The sequence below is a fragment of the Gigantopelta aegis genome, chromosome 3 (assembly GCF_016097555.1).
Source record: "Gigantopelta aegis isolate Gae_Host chromosome 3, Gae_host_genome, whole genome shotgun sequence".
In the NCBI taxonomy this organism is placed as follows: Eukaryota; Metazoa; Mollusca; class Gastropoda; order Neomphalida; family Peltospiridae; genus Gigantopelta; species Gigantopelta aegis.
In genome coordinates, this window is record NC_054701.1 from 3,010,670 (window position 1) to 3,029,555 (window position 18,886).

The following is an 18,886-nucleotide window of genomic DNA, read 5'->3' on the forward strand; positions in this document are numbered from 1 at the left end:
TGTACTTGAGAAATACTTCAGATTTTATTACATCTGTATACACATAACTACGGAAATAACAATCATAATCAGGCATTTTGTAATGCATAATAGTATTGGTCAATTTGGCACTAACAAACTAATAACCTTGTTGGAACTGTAAGTTAATATAATGTCACATAGTTTAAAGAATGATTTTTGCCTCTTGTCTTCATTGTTAAATTTTGTAGTACAGTATTTTAATACAATTCATTAAAGATTTGTAGTACAGTATTTTAATACAATTCATTAAAGATTTTTTCAACATGGTAAATGCTCTTTGGTTTAAAAAAAACCCATCATTTCTATATACATGTAATTGTATGCATATTGTAAATAAAAGGCTTTTAGAGAGGAAAATAACAGGTAATAAATACAATAACAAGCTCCATATCGGTTATTATTAAATTTATGTCCAAGTGAAATAACTTTTATTGGTCATAAATGAAAATTATTTCACAAGTGACACATGGAAATTATTTCACTAGTGACATACATATACTCAGTACAGGGTTTCAACTGTCATTTGCCAGATCACCAAAATGCTGATTAAATATTTTTTAATTTTAATTTGCTTTTTTTTTTTTTTTTTTTTTTTTTGGGGGGGGGGTGGATGGGGTGGGGGTGTCCAGCTTAAACCTTGTATATAGCTTTTGCTTAAACACTTATATCAACATTTGGGACAAATCTAAGTGTATTTATTACCTTAATAAAAGTATGATCAAGAATATAATTATGTTTGCTCAGTATTTAATCTGAGCTGTAAAATGGCTAGGTTTCAGAGGAGACACCAGTTATCAGTGTGCTGATACCGGTCACTTACATTACACCTGAAAACAAGCCGGGTTAATTAACCTTTTTGGTGGGAGCATGAAAAGTGGGTGTGTCACACTTCTTGACATTGGTAATGAGGTAAATTGTTTCCTACCTGTCTCCATGTCAACAAGCCGGGGCCAACACAGGTTACAACAGCCCCAGTGAAACCAACTAATTAACACAAACCTCTGACTAATGGACCAAACACTAATGCTACATTACATTCTATTGGATTTCACTTCAACACAGCTTTTTTGTAATTACTCGTGCAACAAAGCTTAATTAACTGTTGGATGATTGACATGGGTGTTTAGCATATTTCATGTACATGCACATGTATGATATAACAAATAGCACACTATGAATATATAACGTAGAGAATACGCTGGGTTGTAATTTGCCACACTTGGTTGTGATTGGCCAGTACGTGGTGGTGTATTGTGTTGGGTGCTGTATGCTGGATGAGGGTATTAGTTTGACAGAGCAGTGTAGCTGGTCCACTGGATCAAGTTGTCAAGGATTTGACTTAATCTGCTCTTACTGGCGTGATCACGAACTGGTAAACAGACTGCTTCATAGCTGAAGGTGAGTTATTACATACTCAATAATGTTCGTCTCTCTTTTAATTTTTCTCACTTAAATGAGAATTATTTGTTTAATATTTTACCACATGGTTTTTAAAAAATTATCTCCCATTGGTATTGTTCCATATTATATTTAACCAACACTTTATTTTACTTACAAATCAATGTATTGTTATTTCAGTATCCTGCCCACTTTGGAAATAGCTTAACCTGTATATATTAATATTTATTTAATTTGTCTACTAAATTAATTAATTGTATGTACTAATATTAATTTTGATTAAAAACACATGGCACCAATATTGCATTCACATGCTTGTGCATTACCCTTACTTAACACAATCTTTATTGACTAGTCACTTATTGTAACCTCTGGCCACACATACCTATGATTTTAGCTCTGCTATGACATTTGTCAATCAGTCGGTTTATCCATCAACTTTTCCTTTGAAATCTTCTAGAGTTCGTGGGATTGTTCTGAAAATTGGTACAGTGATCCTCTTGGTCAATCTCCACAAACTAATAAGAGATTTTAAATTTCAAATTTTAAAACTTTTATTAAAGTAAAACAATTTAAGTAGAATTTTATCATTAAAAATTTGAAAGTCTGTATACTAGATTTTTTTATTGAATTATTTGAAAACTTGGTACTATGATATTTTGGCAGTCTTCACAAGCTGATAGATTTTTTTAGAAATTTTAAATTTATGAATTTTTGTTAAATTAAAAAGAAAATGGAAATGGAAATTAAAGACTTAAAAATTTAAGTCTATGATGTAGCATTTCCTGGTGACAAAATAGAAAATTTAAGTAGTGGAGCTCTCTAGGGTATTAAATGAACTAACCATTTAGGCCAAACAAAATAAATTTCTGGTCTCTGGTCAGCGCACGCGTCCATTTTGACCTCACACATTATATTTAAAAAATTTTAATTTCCCGCTGTTTGACATCGATTTTTGCCGGGCTTTTCTTGCTATGACGTAAATCACATTTGGGGCCAAAATGCCATCATGCATGAATTCAGGCATGCATTTTGATTTCAGTTTAAATATGTCACTTATTTCTGTATCAATTATACCCACCTTTTTTGTACAATCCATGTTTAAAAAAAAAAAGGAAAAAAAAGCTGAATCGCCGCATCAATTCTGGAACTTTGATCTGACTAGAGACCAACTTTTTTTGTTTGCCTTATATATCATTGAGCAAAAACGATAGTGCAACAAGCTTCATCGTCGACCTCTGTGAGAAAATAAAAAAGTAAATTGCAAAGCTTTCTACAGGGTATGTACTTGGGATTTTTTTTGACTGGCCAATCGGGCCACTCACAGCAACACTTTGACTCGCCCGTACAACTTTTGAATGGCCTGCGACAAATTTTATTTTTAAAAAGAGAAAAAACTCACTTCAATTACACTTTAAAAACATGTTATCATATCATACAAACAATAATAACACAAAAGAAGGAAACAGAACTTGTTTTTGTTTTATTACAAACTGTTGCAATTAAATTATAATTATTATGTGGTCACGGGACCCTATATGGGTTTGGTTGCGCAAATACTAATAGGAAACCAGTTGAAAATAATAAATAAAAAGTAACTTTCTGATCTCTTACAAACTTTAGTTATTTGCATTTTGATACATAATACAATATGGGGCAATTTACGGTTGCCAGGTGGTAGATGCATGATACGGTTTTGACTTGCCCGACGCTTTTTTGACTCGCCATGGCAATCGGGCGACCATAAAGTGCAGACCCGGTTTCTAGGACGATGGGCCTATTCTTTTTAATTACAATATCTTTAATAAGCAGACAATAGACTTAACCTGCTATTGATAGAAAGTTCTTTACATCATTGCAACACCTGTATATTGTCCAAACTGAAAGTGTCACAAATATATAGTAAAATGTACGTCAAGCAGACACTTCTATTTGACATCATAAAGACACACAAACACACTGAAAACAAACACACACACACTAAAAACAAACACACACATTAAAAACAAACGCACACACACACACACTAAAAACAGACACATACACACTAAAAAACACACGCATACTAAAAACAAACACATACACCACACACACTAAAAACAAACACACACACACACTAAAAACAAACACACACATAGAAAAAAATCTACAGCCACTTTCCAACTAAAAAAACCACACACAGAAAAAAATCTACAGCCACCTTCTAAAAAGCAGCAAGCTATTTTTTATTTGCATCTCATTGACAGAGCAGTACATACCATGACCTTTGATGTACTAGTGATGGGGTACTGGTTGGAATGGTGAAAAGCCTTAGTCTACTGAAGGTATTCATTTCTGTGGCCCATCACACCTTGGAAGAGCACACTACCACTGAGCTATATATCACTGAAAACTACGGAAATACAATCGAACATTGTCTTTAAACAATGTCATTTTATATAATTATTTAGGGTCTTTCAATTTTACACATGTATAAGCCCCACCTCCCCTCAATGATTATGTAATTGTTGATAGCCCCTTGGGAACTATCTTGAAATAACATCACAATATTCTTCACAGCGTATTCAAAGAAGTCAATAGCCAAGTGTTATTTAGTAGGTCGGTGAAAAGAGTATGAGACATTAATTGACCCCAGTGTTTCAGAATAGTGGTAAGGTAATCCCAGGCCTATGTTGTGGTTCACGTATCATGGTTATTGTGTAATACAAGATCACTGATGTTTCGTAACCAGGGTAAATATTTATCATCATTCTGTCGTGCACTGATGGTGGATTCAGTGGGGTGCTCTCATCTAGTGTTTCTAGAAGGTTCAAGCATGCTTCCTTGGCATTAATAAAACTGTTGTTAATGGTTAGTGAGAGAGAAGTCAGTGTATTGACCGTACACCTTTCAGCTATGCCATTAAAACTCACTGTTGTTAGTGGTTAGTCTAAAATAAGTCTGTGTATTAACCATAAATCTTTCAACAAAGCCATTAAAACTCACTATGTTATTAGTGGTTAGTGAGAGAAAAGTAAGTGTATTGACCTTACACCTTTTAACTAAGCCATTAAAACTGATCATTATCCACATAGTTCAACATAAGCATAGAAAGCACATGTATAATAGCAAGTGTAAAATCAGTACAACACACACGCTTGAATAACACTCTCCATTTGTGTTATTAGTAGTTAGTGCAAAACAAGTCAGGGTATTGAGTCAATAGTGACAGTGAAGTCAGTGTATTGACCATACACCTTTCAGCTAAGCCTTTAAAACTCATTGTTATTAGTGGTTAGTGAGATAGAATTTAGTGTACTGATCTTACACTTTTCGGCTATGCTTTTAAAATTCACTGTTATTAATGGTTAGTGAGATAGAATTTAGTGTACTGATCTTACACTTTTCGGCTATGCTTTTAAAATTCACTGTTATTAATGGTTAGTGAGATAGAATTTAGTGTACTGATCTTACACTTTTCGGCTATGCTTTTAAAATTCACTGTTATTAATGGTTAGTGAGATAGAATTTAGTGTATTGATCTTACACTTTTCGGCTATGCCTTTAAAATTCACTGTTATTAATGGTTAGTGAGATAGAATTTAGTGTACTGATCTTACACTTTTCGGCTATGCCTTTAAAATTCACTGTTATTAGTGGTTAGTGAGATAGAATTTAGTGTATTGATCTTACACTTTTCGGCTATGTCTTTAAAACTCACTGTTATTAGTGGTTAGTGAGATAGAATTTAGTGTATTGATCTTACACTTTTCGGCTATGCCTTTAAAACTCACTGTTATTAGTGCTTAGTGCAAAATAAGTCAGTGTATTGACCTTATGCCTTTCAACTAAGTCATTACAACTCACTAATGTTATTTGTGGTTAATGAGAGAGAAGTTAGTACAAGCTATAAAATTCTTAAAATTCTTTACATTGTTTTACATATTATATATGCTTGCCATTTTAAACAAATATCTACTGAAGCACTGGTATTCAGAATATTTGCTTACAAGTTTCTATATATACTGAACTCCATTAATAACTCATCAGCCAAATTTGTAGATATATACATAATATGAGAAGAAAAAATTCTACATTTAACTCATTTTTTATAACTCAGTGTATTTAACCAGCCTCGGTGGTGTCATGGTTAAGCCATCAGCCAAAAGGCTGGTAGGTACTGGGTTCGCAGCCCGGTACCGGCCTCGGTGGTGTCATGGTTAAGCCATCCGACAAAAGGCTGGTAGGTACTGGGTTCGCAGCCCGGTACCGGCCTCGGTGGTGTCATGGTTGAGCCATCCGACAAAAGGCTGGTAGGTACTGGGTTCGCAGCCCGGTACCAGCCTCGGTGGTGTCATGGTTAAGCCATCAGCCAAAAGGCTGGTAGGTACTGGGTTCGCAGCCCGGTACCAGCCTCGGTGGTGTCATGGTTAAGCCATCAGCCAAAAGGCTGGTAGGTACTGGGTTCGCAGCCCGGTACCGGCCTCGGTGGTGTCATGGTTAAGCCATCCGACAAAAGGCTGGTAGGTACTGGGTTCGCAGCCCGGTACCGGCCTCGGTGGTGTCATGGTTGAGCCATCAGACAAAAGGCTGGTAGGTACTGGGTTCGCAGCCCGGTACCGGCCTCGGTGGTGTCATGGTTGAGCCATCAGCCAAAAGGCTGGTAGGTACTGGGTTCGCAGCCCGGTACCGGCCTCGGTGGTGTCATGGTTGAGCCATCAGACAAAAGGCTGGTAGGTACTGGGTTCGTAGCCCGGTACCGGCCTCGGTGGTGTCATGGTTGAGCCATCCGACAAAAGGCTGGTAGGTACTGGGTTCGCAGCCCGGTACCGGCCTCGGTGGTGTCATGGTTGAGCCATCAGCCAAAAGGCTGGTAGGTACTGGGTTCGCAGCCCGGTACCGGCCTCGGTGGTGTCATGGTTGAGCCATCAGCCAAAAGGCTGGTAGGTACTGGGTTCGCATCCCGGTACCGGCTCTCACTCAGAGTGAGTTTTAATGACTCAGTAAGGCCACTATACAAACTTCTCTCTCACAAACAAGTAACCTTCTGTCTTGGACAGATAGCTGAGGTGTGCCCATGACAGCATGCTTGAACCTTAATTGGATATAAGCACACAAATAAGTATAAATGAAATGGATGTATTCTGGAAGCAAGAAGTAATCCAAAAACTGTACACAACAGTTAGTTAGTGTGTGTTATGAACCTCACACATGCAATAACAATAAAAACAATATGGGGTGGTGCGTTTTTAATGGATTTCAGTATACAGTATTGCTAACTTTTTTCATTAACAAGACGTATTGGTACACATGTTTTTGCCATAAAGTCACACCATGAAGTGTGGGACTCCCAGTGTTAATCCTATTACATTAAGTACCGAGATCCAATCAATATATTGCCAGGAATTTGTTTCTGATTACACTGGTGTTATGTCATTTTTACTGTACACCTATACACCACATATATTGCAATTTGTTTGGCTTTGCTGACATGGAAACAAGTGAAACAGTGTGACGGGATCATGACATAAGTTTGTCACATTGTTTACTAGAAACAAGTGAAACAGTGTGACGGGATCATGACATAAGTTTGTCACATTGTTTACTAGTAACAAGTGAAACAGTGTGACGGGATCATGACATAAGTTTGTCACATTGTTTACTAGTAACAAGTGAAACAGTGTGACGTGATCATGACATAAGTTTGTCACATTGTTTACTAGTAACAAGTGAAACAGTGTGACAGGATCATGACATAAGTTTGTCACATTGTTTACTAGTAGCAAGGGATTGTCTTCTTTCATGTTCACTTAGTAGTATTACTGTATAGCAGTGCAGGCAATTAAAGGAATGCTTGCGCAGGGCTTTTGGACTGGTATGCATATTCAACAATATATAATGCACATTATTGCTTAATATCAACAAGTATAATCATATAGTTAATTAATAAAATGGTTAAATATGACGGCTATTATATATAACGGGCACAGCCATTTTGTACCATACCAGTGAATACACCCTCGGGCGAGTCTGTGGTTACGTAATACTTAACGTGTCATGTCAGGAATTAGTCTTAGAACTGAAGAAACAAAATGTACCTGATTTTTATCAAATATAAAAAATCCATATGGTTATGTCCATTGTAAACTGAATTGTTTTTCTACGGAATTAACTGTATATTTTGTATTTCTTGAAAAAAATACCTGCCTACAATCTAACTGTAGACCCTTGAACAGTCAACTTGGCCTGTTCCAATTGCTAATGACATCACTTTCTCATGACGTCATTAGCTTTCCAGGTGTTATTTTCATTTGATTCTGGAAAAAGAATGTAATTAACCAATCACAATACAGAAGACACTCGCCATCAGTTTACAATTAATATTTAGGCTACTTCAACTGATAAAGTAACAAGGCATCTTTTATATGCACTTAACATAGGCAGGACAGATCTGGACAGTACATACCACAGCCTTTAATGTACCAGTCATGGGACACCTTTAGGACAGGAAAAAACCTAAATACATAGGGTCATTATCCTGTGACTCATTACATTATTTACACCTCAGCTCTCTACCACTAAGATATATACCACCCTGAGAGAAGACAGTGACATGGCCGTACACCACCTTACTGAATCATTAAACCATGTTCTCAGCTCTCTACCACTAAGATATATACCACCCTGAGAGAAGACAGTGACATGGCCGTACACCACCTTACTGAATCATTAAACCATGTTCTCAGCTCTCTACCACTAAGATATATACCACCCTGAGAGAAGACAGTGACATGGCCGTACACCACCTTACTGAATCATTAAACCATGTTCTCAGCTCTCTACCACTAAGATATATACCACCCTGAGAGAAGACAGTGACATGGCCGTACACCACCTTACTGAATCATTAAACCATGTTCTCAGCTCTCTACCACTAAGATATATACCACCCTGAGAGAAGACAGTGACATGGCCGTACACCACCTTACTGAATCATTAAACCATGTTCTCAGCTCTCTACCACTAAGATATATACCACCCTGAGAGAAGACAGTGACATGGCCGTACACCACCTTACTGAATCATTAAACCATGTTCTCAGCTCTCTACCACTAAGATATATACCACCCTGAGAGAAGACAGTGACATGGCCGTACACCACCTTACTGAATCATTAAACCATGTTCTCAGCTCTCTACCACTAAGATATATACCACCCTGAGAGAAGACAGTGACATGGCCGTACACCACCTTACTGAATCATTAAACCATGTTCTCAGCTCTCTACCACTAAGATATATACCACCCTGAGAGAAGACAGTGACATGGCCGTACACCACCTTACTGAATCATTAAACCATGTTCTCAGCTCTCTACCACTAAGATATATACCACCCTGAGAGAAGACAGTGACATGGCCGTACACCACCTTACTGAATCATTAAACCATGTTCTCAGCTCTCTACCACTAAGATATATACCACCCTGAGAGAAGACAGTGACATGGCCGTACACCACCTTACTGAATCATTAAACCATGTTCTCAGCTCTCTACCACTAAGATATATACCACCCTGAGAGAAGACAGTGACATGGCCGTACACCACCTTACTGAATCATTAAACCATGTTCTCAGCTCTCTACCACTAAGATATATACCACCCTGAGAGAAGACAGTGACATGGCCGTACACCACCTTACTGAATCATTAAACCATGTTCTCAGCTCTCTACCACTAAGATATATACCACCCTGAGAGAAGACAGTGACATGGCCGTACACCACCTTACTGAATCATTAAACCATGTTCTCAGCTCTCTACCACTAAGATATATACCACCCTGAGAGAAGACAGTGACATGGCCGTACACCACCTTACTGAATCATTAAACCATGTTCTCAGCTCTCTACCACTAAGATATATACCACCCTGAGAGAAGACAGTGACATGGCCGTACACCACCTTACTGAATCATTAAACCATGTTCTCAGCTCTCTACCACTAAGATATATACCACCCTGAGAGAAGACAGTGACATGGCCGTACACCACCTTACTGAATCATTAAACCATGTTCTCAGCTCTCTACCACTAAGATATATACCACCCTGAGAGAAGACAGTGACATGGCCGTACACCACCTTACTGAATCATTAAACCATGTTCTCAGCTCTCTACCACTAAGATATATACCACCCTGAGAGAAGACAGTGACATGGCCGTACACCACCTTACTGAATCATTAAACCATGTTCTCAGCTCTCTACCACTAAGATATATACCACCCTGAGAGAAGACAGTGACATGGCCGTACACCACCTTACTGAATCATTAAACCATGTTCTCAGCTCTCTACCACTAAGATATATACCACCCTGAGAGAAGACAGTGACATGGCCGTACACCACCTTACTGAATCATTAAACCATGTTCTCAGCTCTCTACCACTAAGATATATACCACCCTGAGAGAAGACAGTGACATGGCCGTACACCACCTTACTGAATCATTAAACCATGTTCTCAGCTCTCAGCTCTCTACCACTGAGATATATCTCACACTGAGAGAAGTCAATGTCATGCATTACTGAATCATTAAACCATGTTCTCAGCTCTCTACCACTGAGATATATCTCACACTGAGAGAGTCATGCATTACTGAAGCTCTCTAACTGAGATGTGAGAGAAGTCATGCATTACTGAATCATTAAACCATGTTCTCAGCTCTCTACCACTGAGATATATCTCACACTGAGAGAAGTCAATGTCATGCATTACTGAATCATTAAACCATGTTCTCAGCTCTCTACCACTGAGATATATTTCACACTGAGAGAAGTCAATGTCATGCATTACTGAATCATTAAACCATGTTCTCAGCTCTCTACCACTGAGATATATTTCACACTGAGAGAAGTCAATGTCATGCATTACTGAATCATTAAACCATGTTCTCAGCTCTCTACCACTGAGATATATTTCACACTGAGAGAAGTCAATGTCATGCATTACTGAATCATTAAACCATGTTCTCAGCTCTCTACCACTGAGATATATCTCACACTGAGAGAAGTCATTGTCATGGCCTTACACCACCTCATTGAATCATTAAACCTGTTTTGGGTGTCAGCCGAAACTGACATGCAAACTCACTACCTCAGCCATACGGCCACTAGCTTAATACAGCCATAACAATTACACCACCTCATTGAATCATTAAACCTGTTTTGGGTGTCAGCCGAAACTGACATGCAAACTCACTACCTCAGCCATACGGCCACTAGCTTAATACAGCCATAACAATTACACCACCTCATTGAATCATTAAACCTGTTTTGGGTGTCAGCCGAAACTGACATGCAAAGTCACTACCTCAGCCATACGGCCACTAGCTTAATACAGCCATAACAATTACACCACCTCATTGAATCATTAAACCTGTTTTGGGTGTCAGCCGAAACTGACATGCAAACTCACTACCTCAGCCATACGGCCACTAGCTTAATACAGCCATAACAATTACACCACCTCATTGAATCATTAAACCTGTTTTGGGTGTCAGCCGAAACTGACATGCAAACTCACTACCTCAGCCATACGGCCACTAGCTTAATACAGCCATAACAATTACACCACCTCATTGAATCATTAAACCTGTTTTGGGTGTCAGCCGAAACTGACATGCAAACTCACTACCTCAGCCATACGGCCACTAGCTTAATACAGCCATAACAATTACACCACCTCATTGAATCATTAAACCTGTTTTGGGTGTCAGCCGAAACTGACATGCAAAGTCACTACCTCAGCCATACGGCCACTAGCTTAATACAGCCATAACAATTACACCACCTCATTGAATCATTAAACCTGTTTTGGGTGTCAGCCGAAACTGACATGCAAACTCACTACCTCAGCCATACGGCCACTAGCTTAATACAGCCATAACAATTACACCACCTCATTGAATCATTAAACCTGTTTGGGGTGTCAGCCGAAACTGACATGCAAACTCACTACCTCAGCCATACGGCCACTAGCTTAATACAGCCATAACAATTACACCACTGAGACCATAATGCTGGACAACTGTCTTCAATATGTGTCAGTTGTGGATTACTGGTTGGAATGGGAAAACAATGAAGGAGTACCACTTGAGCCATTGAGATAGATCCTATTTCCCAATGGAAGATCGTTAAGATTAAATCATTTGTTTTATTTTTTAAACAAATATTAAAGCCTGTGTTTGAAATCCTCAACCAGTGCCCCACAATGGATGTTTCAAAAGCTGTGGTATGTGCTGTCCTGTCTGTGGTAAAGTGCATATAAAAGATCCCATGCTACTAATGGAAAAATGTAGTGGGTTTTCTCTAAGACTATATTGTCAGAATTATCAAATGTTTGACATCCGATAGTCAATGATTAATATATCAAAGTGCTCTAGTAGTGTCGTTAAACACAGCTAACTTTAATGTCTAAAATCACATGTTCAGTCCATAAAATGCTTCACCTCAGAAAACCATACAAGTATATTAGTTTTTGTTACAGGCATCACAACCAGCCTTACACGACAATATATCATAAAGGTGTTGTTAGCCATGCCGCCATTAACAGTAATAATCCCATTGTCTCGACTAGAGTTACTTTATTTCAAATCTTGTTCTCGACCTGCTCGCCTATTATTACACCTCACTGAAGTCTCACAATATATCTGTTGTGTGGGTCCGTGATTTCTAAATTGTTGTGGGCTTAAGCCATGCAATTGAATCCATGTTCAACGGTATACACATGGGTTCGTAAACCAGCTGATTTATTCCATGTGATTACCACTGCCTTTGTAGCACATGGAAACAGAAATAGATCAGGGGATTTTAATTTTCTTTTAACTGGTGTATATTAAGGGCTAGCTTCATTCCGTCTTTCCCATCATGCAATATGTTTTAATACTGGTACACATTACACAATTTAATATAGCTTAGCTTTAGTGAATTGTTTTATTGGTAGATATTACCGACTGCCTGGATGTGATAAGCAAGTCTTGCAACCATCATTATAGCATATCTAGCCACTGAGTTGAAGTTAAACATTTTGTGTTGTTTAATGACACCACTAAAACACAATCATTTATTAGTTAACACTATTGGATGTCAAACATTTGCTCATTTTTAGAGAGGGAACCCACCACAATTTTCCATTAGTAACAAGGGATCTTTTATATGCACCATCTCACAGACAGGATAGCACATACCAAATCCTTTTATATGCCAGTCGTGGTGCACTAGCTAGAATGAGAAGTAGCCTAATAGGCCAACCGACGGGGATCGATCCTAAACCGACGGTCATAAACGTAGGAAAGCAAGATTGTCAATCATAACATGTCTGAAAACATGGTGTAGATTATCAACAAACATGATGTCTTATATTCCTTCCTTCACAACATCACATACTGTACAATATTGTGAATACTTTATCTGTGTCATACCCAGTACAAGATAATAACAAACGTGATGTCTTCTATTCCCTCCGTCACAACATCACACACCGTACAATATTGTGAATACTTTATCTGTGCCATACCCAATACAAGATAATAACAAACGTGATGTCTTCTATTCCTTCCTTCACAACATCACATACAGTACAATATTGTGAATACTTTATCTGTGTCATACCCAGTACAAAATAATAACAAACGTGATGTCTTCTATTCCTTCCTTCACAACATCACACACGGTACAATATTGTGAATACCGTATCTGTGCCATACCAAGTACAAACTGACAACAACCAAGCTAGCTGCAGTAAGAGGTAATTAGTAGGTTAACAACATAACGAGTCGTGTATCGGACTTGATCTCTACATTGCAAGGATTCTCTACAATTAATGTGAACATCAAAACAAAGTGGATGTTTTGTACAACATAAATATTGTTAGTGATAAAATAACAGAAACAAAACATTACAAAATATTAGCATTATATTGTTATATTATATAAAACCCTCACACACTTGTAGTTTAATGTGAGAGGTTTTGGTCTCAATTCTCTGTCAGGATTAGGTGGTGTTATTACTCTTTATGTACATTATGACAACAAATAACACAGATAAATGGAACTTTCATTACATATGTTCAGGTGAATGTTCAGAACAATTCTATATAATTTTATTCAATGTTTTTTTTTTTTTTTTCATTCATTCATTGAACTATTTAGGGCATTAGGTGTGATGTTGTTTTGTTAGTGTGTTTCTTTTATTTCAGGGTATTGGGAATGGTGTTGTTTTGTTGGTGTTTTTCTTGTTGATTGACGTTGCACACCTATCATGTGTTTACAAGTACAAAGCAATCCCGTCACCTGTAAGCACATTGAAAATACGATGATTGTTTCACTTGGTCCACTTCAAACTGTAATTTACATGTTTGATTTGAACTGTTGCCTTTGTTTTAGTCAACACAGCCATTGTGGGTCATCCAGCTGATCATGATCAAACGACAAAGTCTGATGTGACTTTTCCATTCAGTTAATAATTTCATGGTTCCAAGGAGTGTTTGATGACACCTCAGCACATCTTATGGCTTGTGGTTATTACGACTCTTTGTCCAGTGTATGAGGAATGACACTTACGGACACCAAACAGGTTACTTCTAACAAAGAGCAGCATTAGGGCATTTTCCATGGTGTTTGAGGTTGCATCAGCAGTTATCAAAAACTGTACCACACATATGGAAACACTGATAAGCATAGAATAATTTTTTTAATGCTTTCTTTTTCCACATTCCAGAACCATGTCTGCATCATGTCAAAAACCATGAACATGGAAACAGCACTAATAATTTCAAGTTCCCTTGAGGATTGTTTTTTAAATTTCTTTTACGTTCATCAGGGTATGAAAAATAATCATCCACAAAATCGCTGTATCCTGTAACATAAGCCAACTTATTGAACTTCATACTGATATTATTACTATTAATTTTCCAATAACATTTCATATAGGTCATCACTGTATCCTGTAACTGTTTTAAAATTATACTATTGCAATTTATTTTCCAGTAAAATTTCTTTTTGAACTAAATTTTAGATTCACTTGTGTAATTGTAGTATACAAGTAGTCAGTTTCCAGAAATGCTAATCAGTCTGTTAATATACATGTCCAACAAATTAAATGTATGTTTTGTAAACAAGAAAAAAATATCCTTGAAACCCATAGGAATGATATATGAAGTTGGTAAGGGGCACACTATCTAATGGTGGTGGTTGGGGGGGGGGAAACACATGTCAGATTATTTTCTTTATTTATACAGAGTGTACATTTTTTATCCCAAGAGGAGCCTTCCTGGCTCCGTTTTCATAAACGTACTTAAGTCAATGTATGATACCTAAATACATACTTAAAGTACATAAATAAGTATCATACATTGACTTAAGTACGTTTATGAATACGGAGCCTGGTTCCTACAGGTCTGTTCGTAACCAGCAATACAACATTTCGTGGTAATCAAACTAACTTAGTTATTTTATGCCATAACTGTTTCTTCCTTTTTATCCTTTTAATATACAATATGAAACTAACACTTGTCTTTAGCAAAATCATTAATAATTATACAGCGGATCCAGTGTACATGTTCATATACTCAGTCACCCTGTACTAACATGGATCAACTTTTGTCAAGCAAATATAATTATCTGATCTATATGTTAATTATAATAATTAAATATGTCCACGCTTGTATATTATGGTGATCAAATATGTCGAAGCCAGGAAGTATTTGGTGTTGATCATTTATAACCCAACTGTCAGGGTAAATAAAACAGTCTGTCCGATATGTTGTACCTATTCAGTGTTGTGAATAGAGGTAACAAGTCGCTGTGGCTTGTTTGTATAAGAATAATGGGGTTACGAGATTGCAGTGCATGCTTGGCATGAAAGACGTTGGTGAACATAGTGCTGTATTGTGAATGACATGTACCCACTGGGTAATTAATTTACATTACGCAACAGTATCTGCAAGGATTATATACGCTTATCTATTCTTACTGTCAGGGTTATATATTTTTTATTTTAATATCATTACTTCGATGGTGTACTAATAGCAGGTGAATATACAGTTTTAATTCTGATTTATATATACGTGGCTGGAGATAAAAACACTGTAATAATGTAATGGTTACGTAAAACATGGAGACATGTTTTAGGGCTGGGAACTGTTTCTGATTTTATAGATATTGTGTTACAGTTATGTGTGTGTGTGTGTGTATATGTATGTGTGTGTGTGTGTGTGTGTGTGTGTGTGTGTGTGTGTATGTGTGTGTATGTATGAGTGTGTATGTGTATGTATGTATGTGTGAGTGTGTATGTATGTGTGTATGTATGTATGTGTTTTTTGTGTGTGTATGTCTTGTGGGTGTGATGGTGTGTGTTTGTGTGTGTGTATGTGTATGTGTATATGTGTGTGTGTGTGTGTGTGTGTGTCTGTATGTATGTGTGTGTGTGTGTCTGTATGTATGTGTGTGTGTGTGTCTGTGTGTGTATACATGTAAAGATATGATAAATTAACCTCTGTTAAATGGCTATTTTAGGTCTCTATTTTCATTTCATAGTTTAGTCATTCACTGACCCTAAAATCATGACTATTAAATGAAAATACACAATGTACAGATACTGGGGTTTTGTTTTGTATTTTTTTTTATCTGTTGTGTATATTATACTTCTGTTTATTAGCAATACAGATATGAACAAAATCAATTGTTTCAATAATTATTTATCAAATTTATTGACGAACACATTGTTGCCATATGTTTGGACATAATTCTTTTCATGGGACAATTTAAATGCCCATGCCATCCAGTGTGCCTAAAGCTTGCCATTACCTATGGAGTCTACTGATTGACTTTGGTCAACCTAGGAACATGACAGTTGTTCATTTCTAAAACATTTGTATCAAAAATGTGTAACAACTGTAGTTAGCAGCCACCTGTCTTAATATATCACCTAAATTATCTAGTTCATTTCAACTTATTTTCATGCTTATATCCAATTAAGGTTCAAGCATGCTGTCCTGGGCACACACCTCAGCTATCTGGGCTGTCTGTCCAGGACAGTGGGTTAGTTGTTAGTTGGTTAGTCAGAGAGAAGAGGGTGTAGTGACCTTACACCAACCCATTGAGCCCTTAAGAACTCGCTCTGGGTTGGAGCCGGTACCGGGGAGCGAATGTTGTACCTACCAGCCTGTATTCCGATGGCCTAACCACTGTGTCATCGAGGCCGGTAATTATCTAGTATTGTATAAATGTACCTGTATTAAACAATAATCTGTCTGAATATACCACCACACTATCCTAAATCAATTCATACTGGACAAATGTATATGTACTAAGCAGCTATTTGTCTGAATAAAAAAAACATTTATGCTTCGTTGGGTGGTGGCTGCCTAATACAGGTTTGACTGTATTGTTGTTGTTGTTGTTTTATTGTTCTTTTTCCTTCTTTATAGAACCTGTGTAACATAAAACATCCAACAGTATGAGTTCCGAAGAGGTAACAGAAGTGGTCGTCCACTCTGAGGTTAGCAAAAGCCAGGAGTCTGTGAAGAAGGCTGCAGACGGACCTCAGGTCAATGGCACCATAAAGCCAGTGAAAGAAGTGAGCAGCGAGGACAAACCTGCAGAAGAACCAGTCACAGCTGAGGACAAGAAAAAAGACACAGCAGGTGAGACAGGCGGCACAGAAAGTCCAACAAAAGACACGACAGCAGTAGAAGAGATCGTCAAGGATGAGGTCAAGGATGAAGTCAAAGATGAGGTTAAGGATGAGGTGGATGCTCCAGTAGCACAAGTTCTACCAGAAGCACCAGCTGCAGAAACACAAGCTGTACCAGAAACACAAGCTTCACCACAAACACAGGAGGCTTCAGGGGAAACACAGACTACAGAAGAAGTGAAAGAGGTTTCAAAAGACACTGAACAGACAGAACAGCCAAAAGAATCATCAATTGAGGGTCAGTGTATACAGTTTAGAGATGGACAGACCAATAAATGTATTTAAATTTTTTAATTTTAATAACATTTATAAGATGGTCTTTTGGATGTGATGATAAGTAGGAAAATATCTATACAATGTTTTGAGAAATAAACTTAATGGACAAGAGATCTATATGGAGTGTCATTTTCAAATACATGTAATTGTAATAAAATAAAAAAACCCACACACATATACACAAAACCAAACCCCACAACAGCAGCAACATTTTAACAGAGTGAGAAAAGTAAAGACTGACATTTGTTGTATGCTGAGTAATGACGTATTTGGTGATCTAGAAGTACTCAGAGGGATGACATGCTATGCATGTGTATGTTATGATATGGTATGACACAAACAAAAAATAAATAAAAATCAGCTCAGAAAAATATTGATAACTTGTTGTTTCTTTTACAGATCAGCAGACAACTGAGGCAGTTTCTGTTGTGGTCACTGAGGCACCCGATGAAGTGAAAAGTGACTCAGAACAAACTGCAGGAGAAGAATCGGTGGCTGTGTGGTTACCGAGAAACCATCCGACTCGGCAGAAACCAAGGACAGTGAAATGGCTCCTGAATCTACTGAAAGCACACAAGCAGAACCGACAACTGAAGGCAAAGAAAGTGAAGAAACACCAGCGGAAGAGAAGTCAGGAAGTCCTGCCCCAGCTGGCGAGAGCAAAGATGTGGTCAACATCACTGATTCAGTGGAACTCACTGAAGAGGAAAAGGCATTAGCAGAGTCGTCTCTTCAGGACCAGATGGCAGAAAAGGAAGTCTTACAGAAGCTTGTTGATGACAACACAAAGCTGCAAAAGGATGTTGGTGACCTTGAAGGAGGTCAGGTCACCAATGGTGATTTGATTGTTTCACTTCAGAGTGAGCTGGCTGCTTTGAAAGAAGCAAATAAACTGTTGGATGAAAAGATCTCTGCCCTTGAAAATCAAAATAAGATGCTGCAGGAATATGAAGAGTGGGGCAAAAATAATGGCCAGAAAATGAGGGACACACTGAAGAAGTTGCAGGAATTAACAACTCTTCATGAAGAGAAAGATAAAAGGATTGTAAATCTCGAGAAAGAGCTTAGTGCCACAAACATTCGACTCCAGAATGCAGAAAGGGAATTGGCTTCACCACCAAAGGAGAGGGGTGACCAAGGGCAGTCCAAGAGTTGTGTCATTATGTAGTTTACACTTACAAGAAGAAAGTTATCTTAAACAGGAGTACAAAGAAATCTTGACAAAGAATTGAAGAGATTCTTTACTGAAATAAGTTCGTGTGTCTGATTCAATATTCTCTTACATTTTTGTGCCAGAGTTAAAAAAGATGAGTGCATATTTTTCAGATCTAAAGCAAACATTTATGGGACATATTTATTATTCCAAGAAAATGTGAAAATCTTCTTTTAAATAAGCCAAAGAACAAAGTTGTAAAGAATATGAATAGCAATAAATGATATAAAGCTTCAAACCAAATA

At 37.6% G+C, this 18,886-nt stretch overlaps 1 protein-coding gene across 2 annotated transcripts; it reads left to right on the forward strand.

The window, feature by feature from the left end:
* The first annotated feature begins 1,329 nt into the window (after positions 1-1,329).
* Positions 1,330-18,283, forward strand: LOC121369429 (retinitis pigmentosa 1-like 1 protein). Of its 2 annotated transcripts, none has more exons than XM_041494526.1 (3): positions 1,330-1,419; positions 16,887-17,390; positions 17,828-18,283. In XM_041494526.1, the coding sequence occupies exons 2-3, from the start codon at positions 16,916-16,918 to the stop codon at positions 18,145-18,147; spliced, it is 795 nt and encodes a 264-aa protein (XP_041350460.1). In that variant the 5' UTR covers positions 1,330-1,419; positions 16,887-16,915; the 3' UTR covers positions 18,148-18,283. The 2 variants fall into 2 exon arrangements, with proteins under 2 accessions (XP_041350460.1, XP_041350461.1); XM_041494527.1 differs by lacking the exon at positions 1,330-1,419 and adding an exon at positions 15,351-15,489.
* The last annotated feature ends 603 nt before the right edge of the window (positions 18,284-18,886 follow it).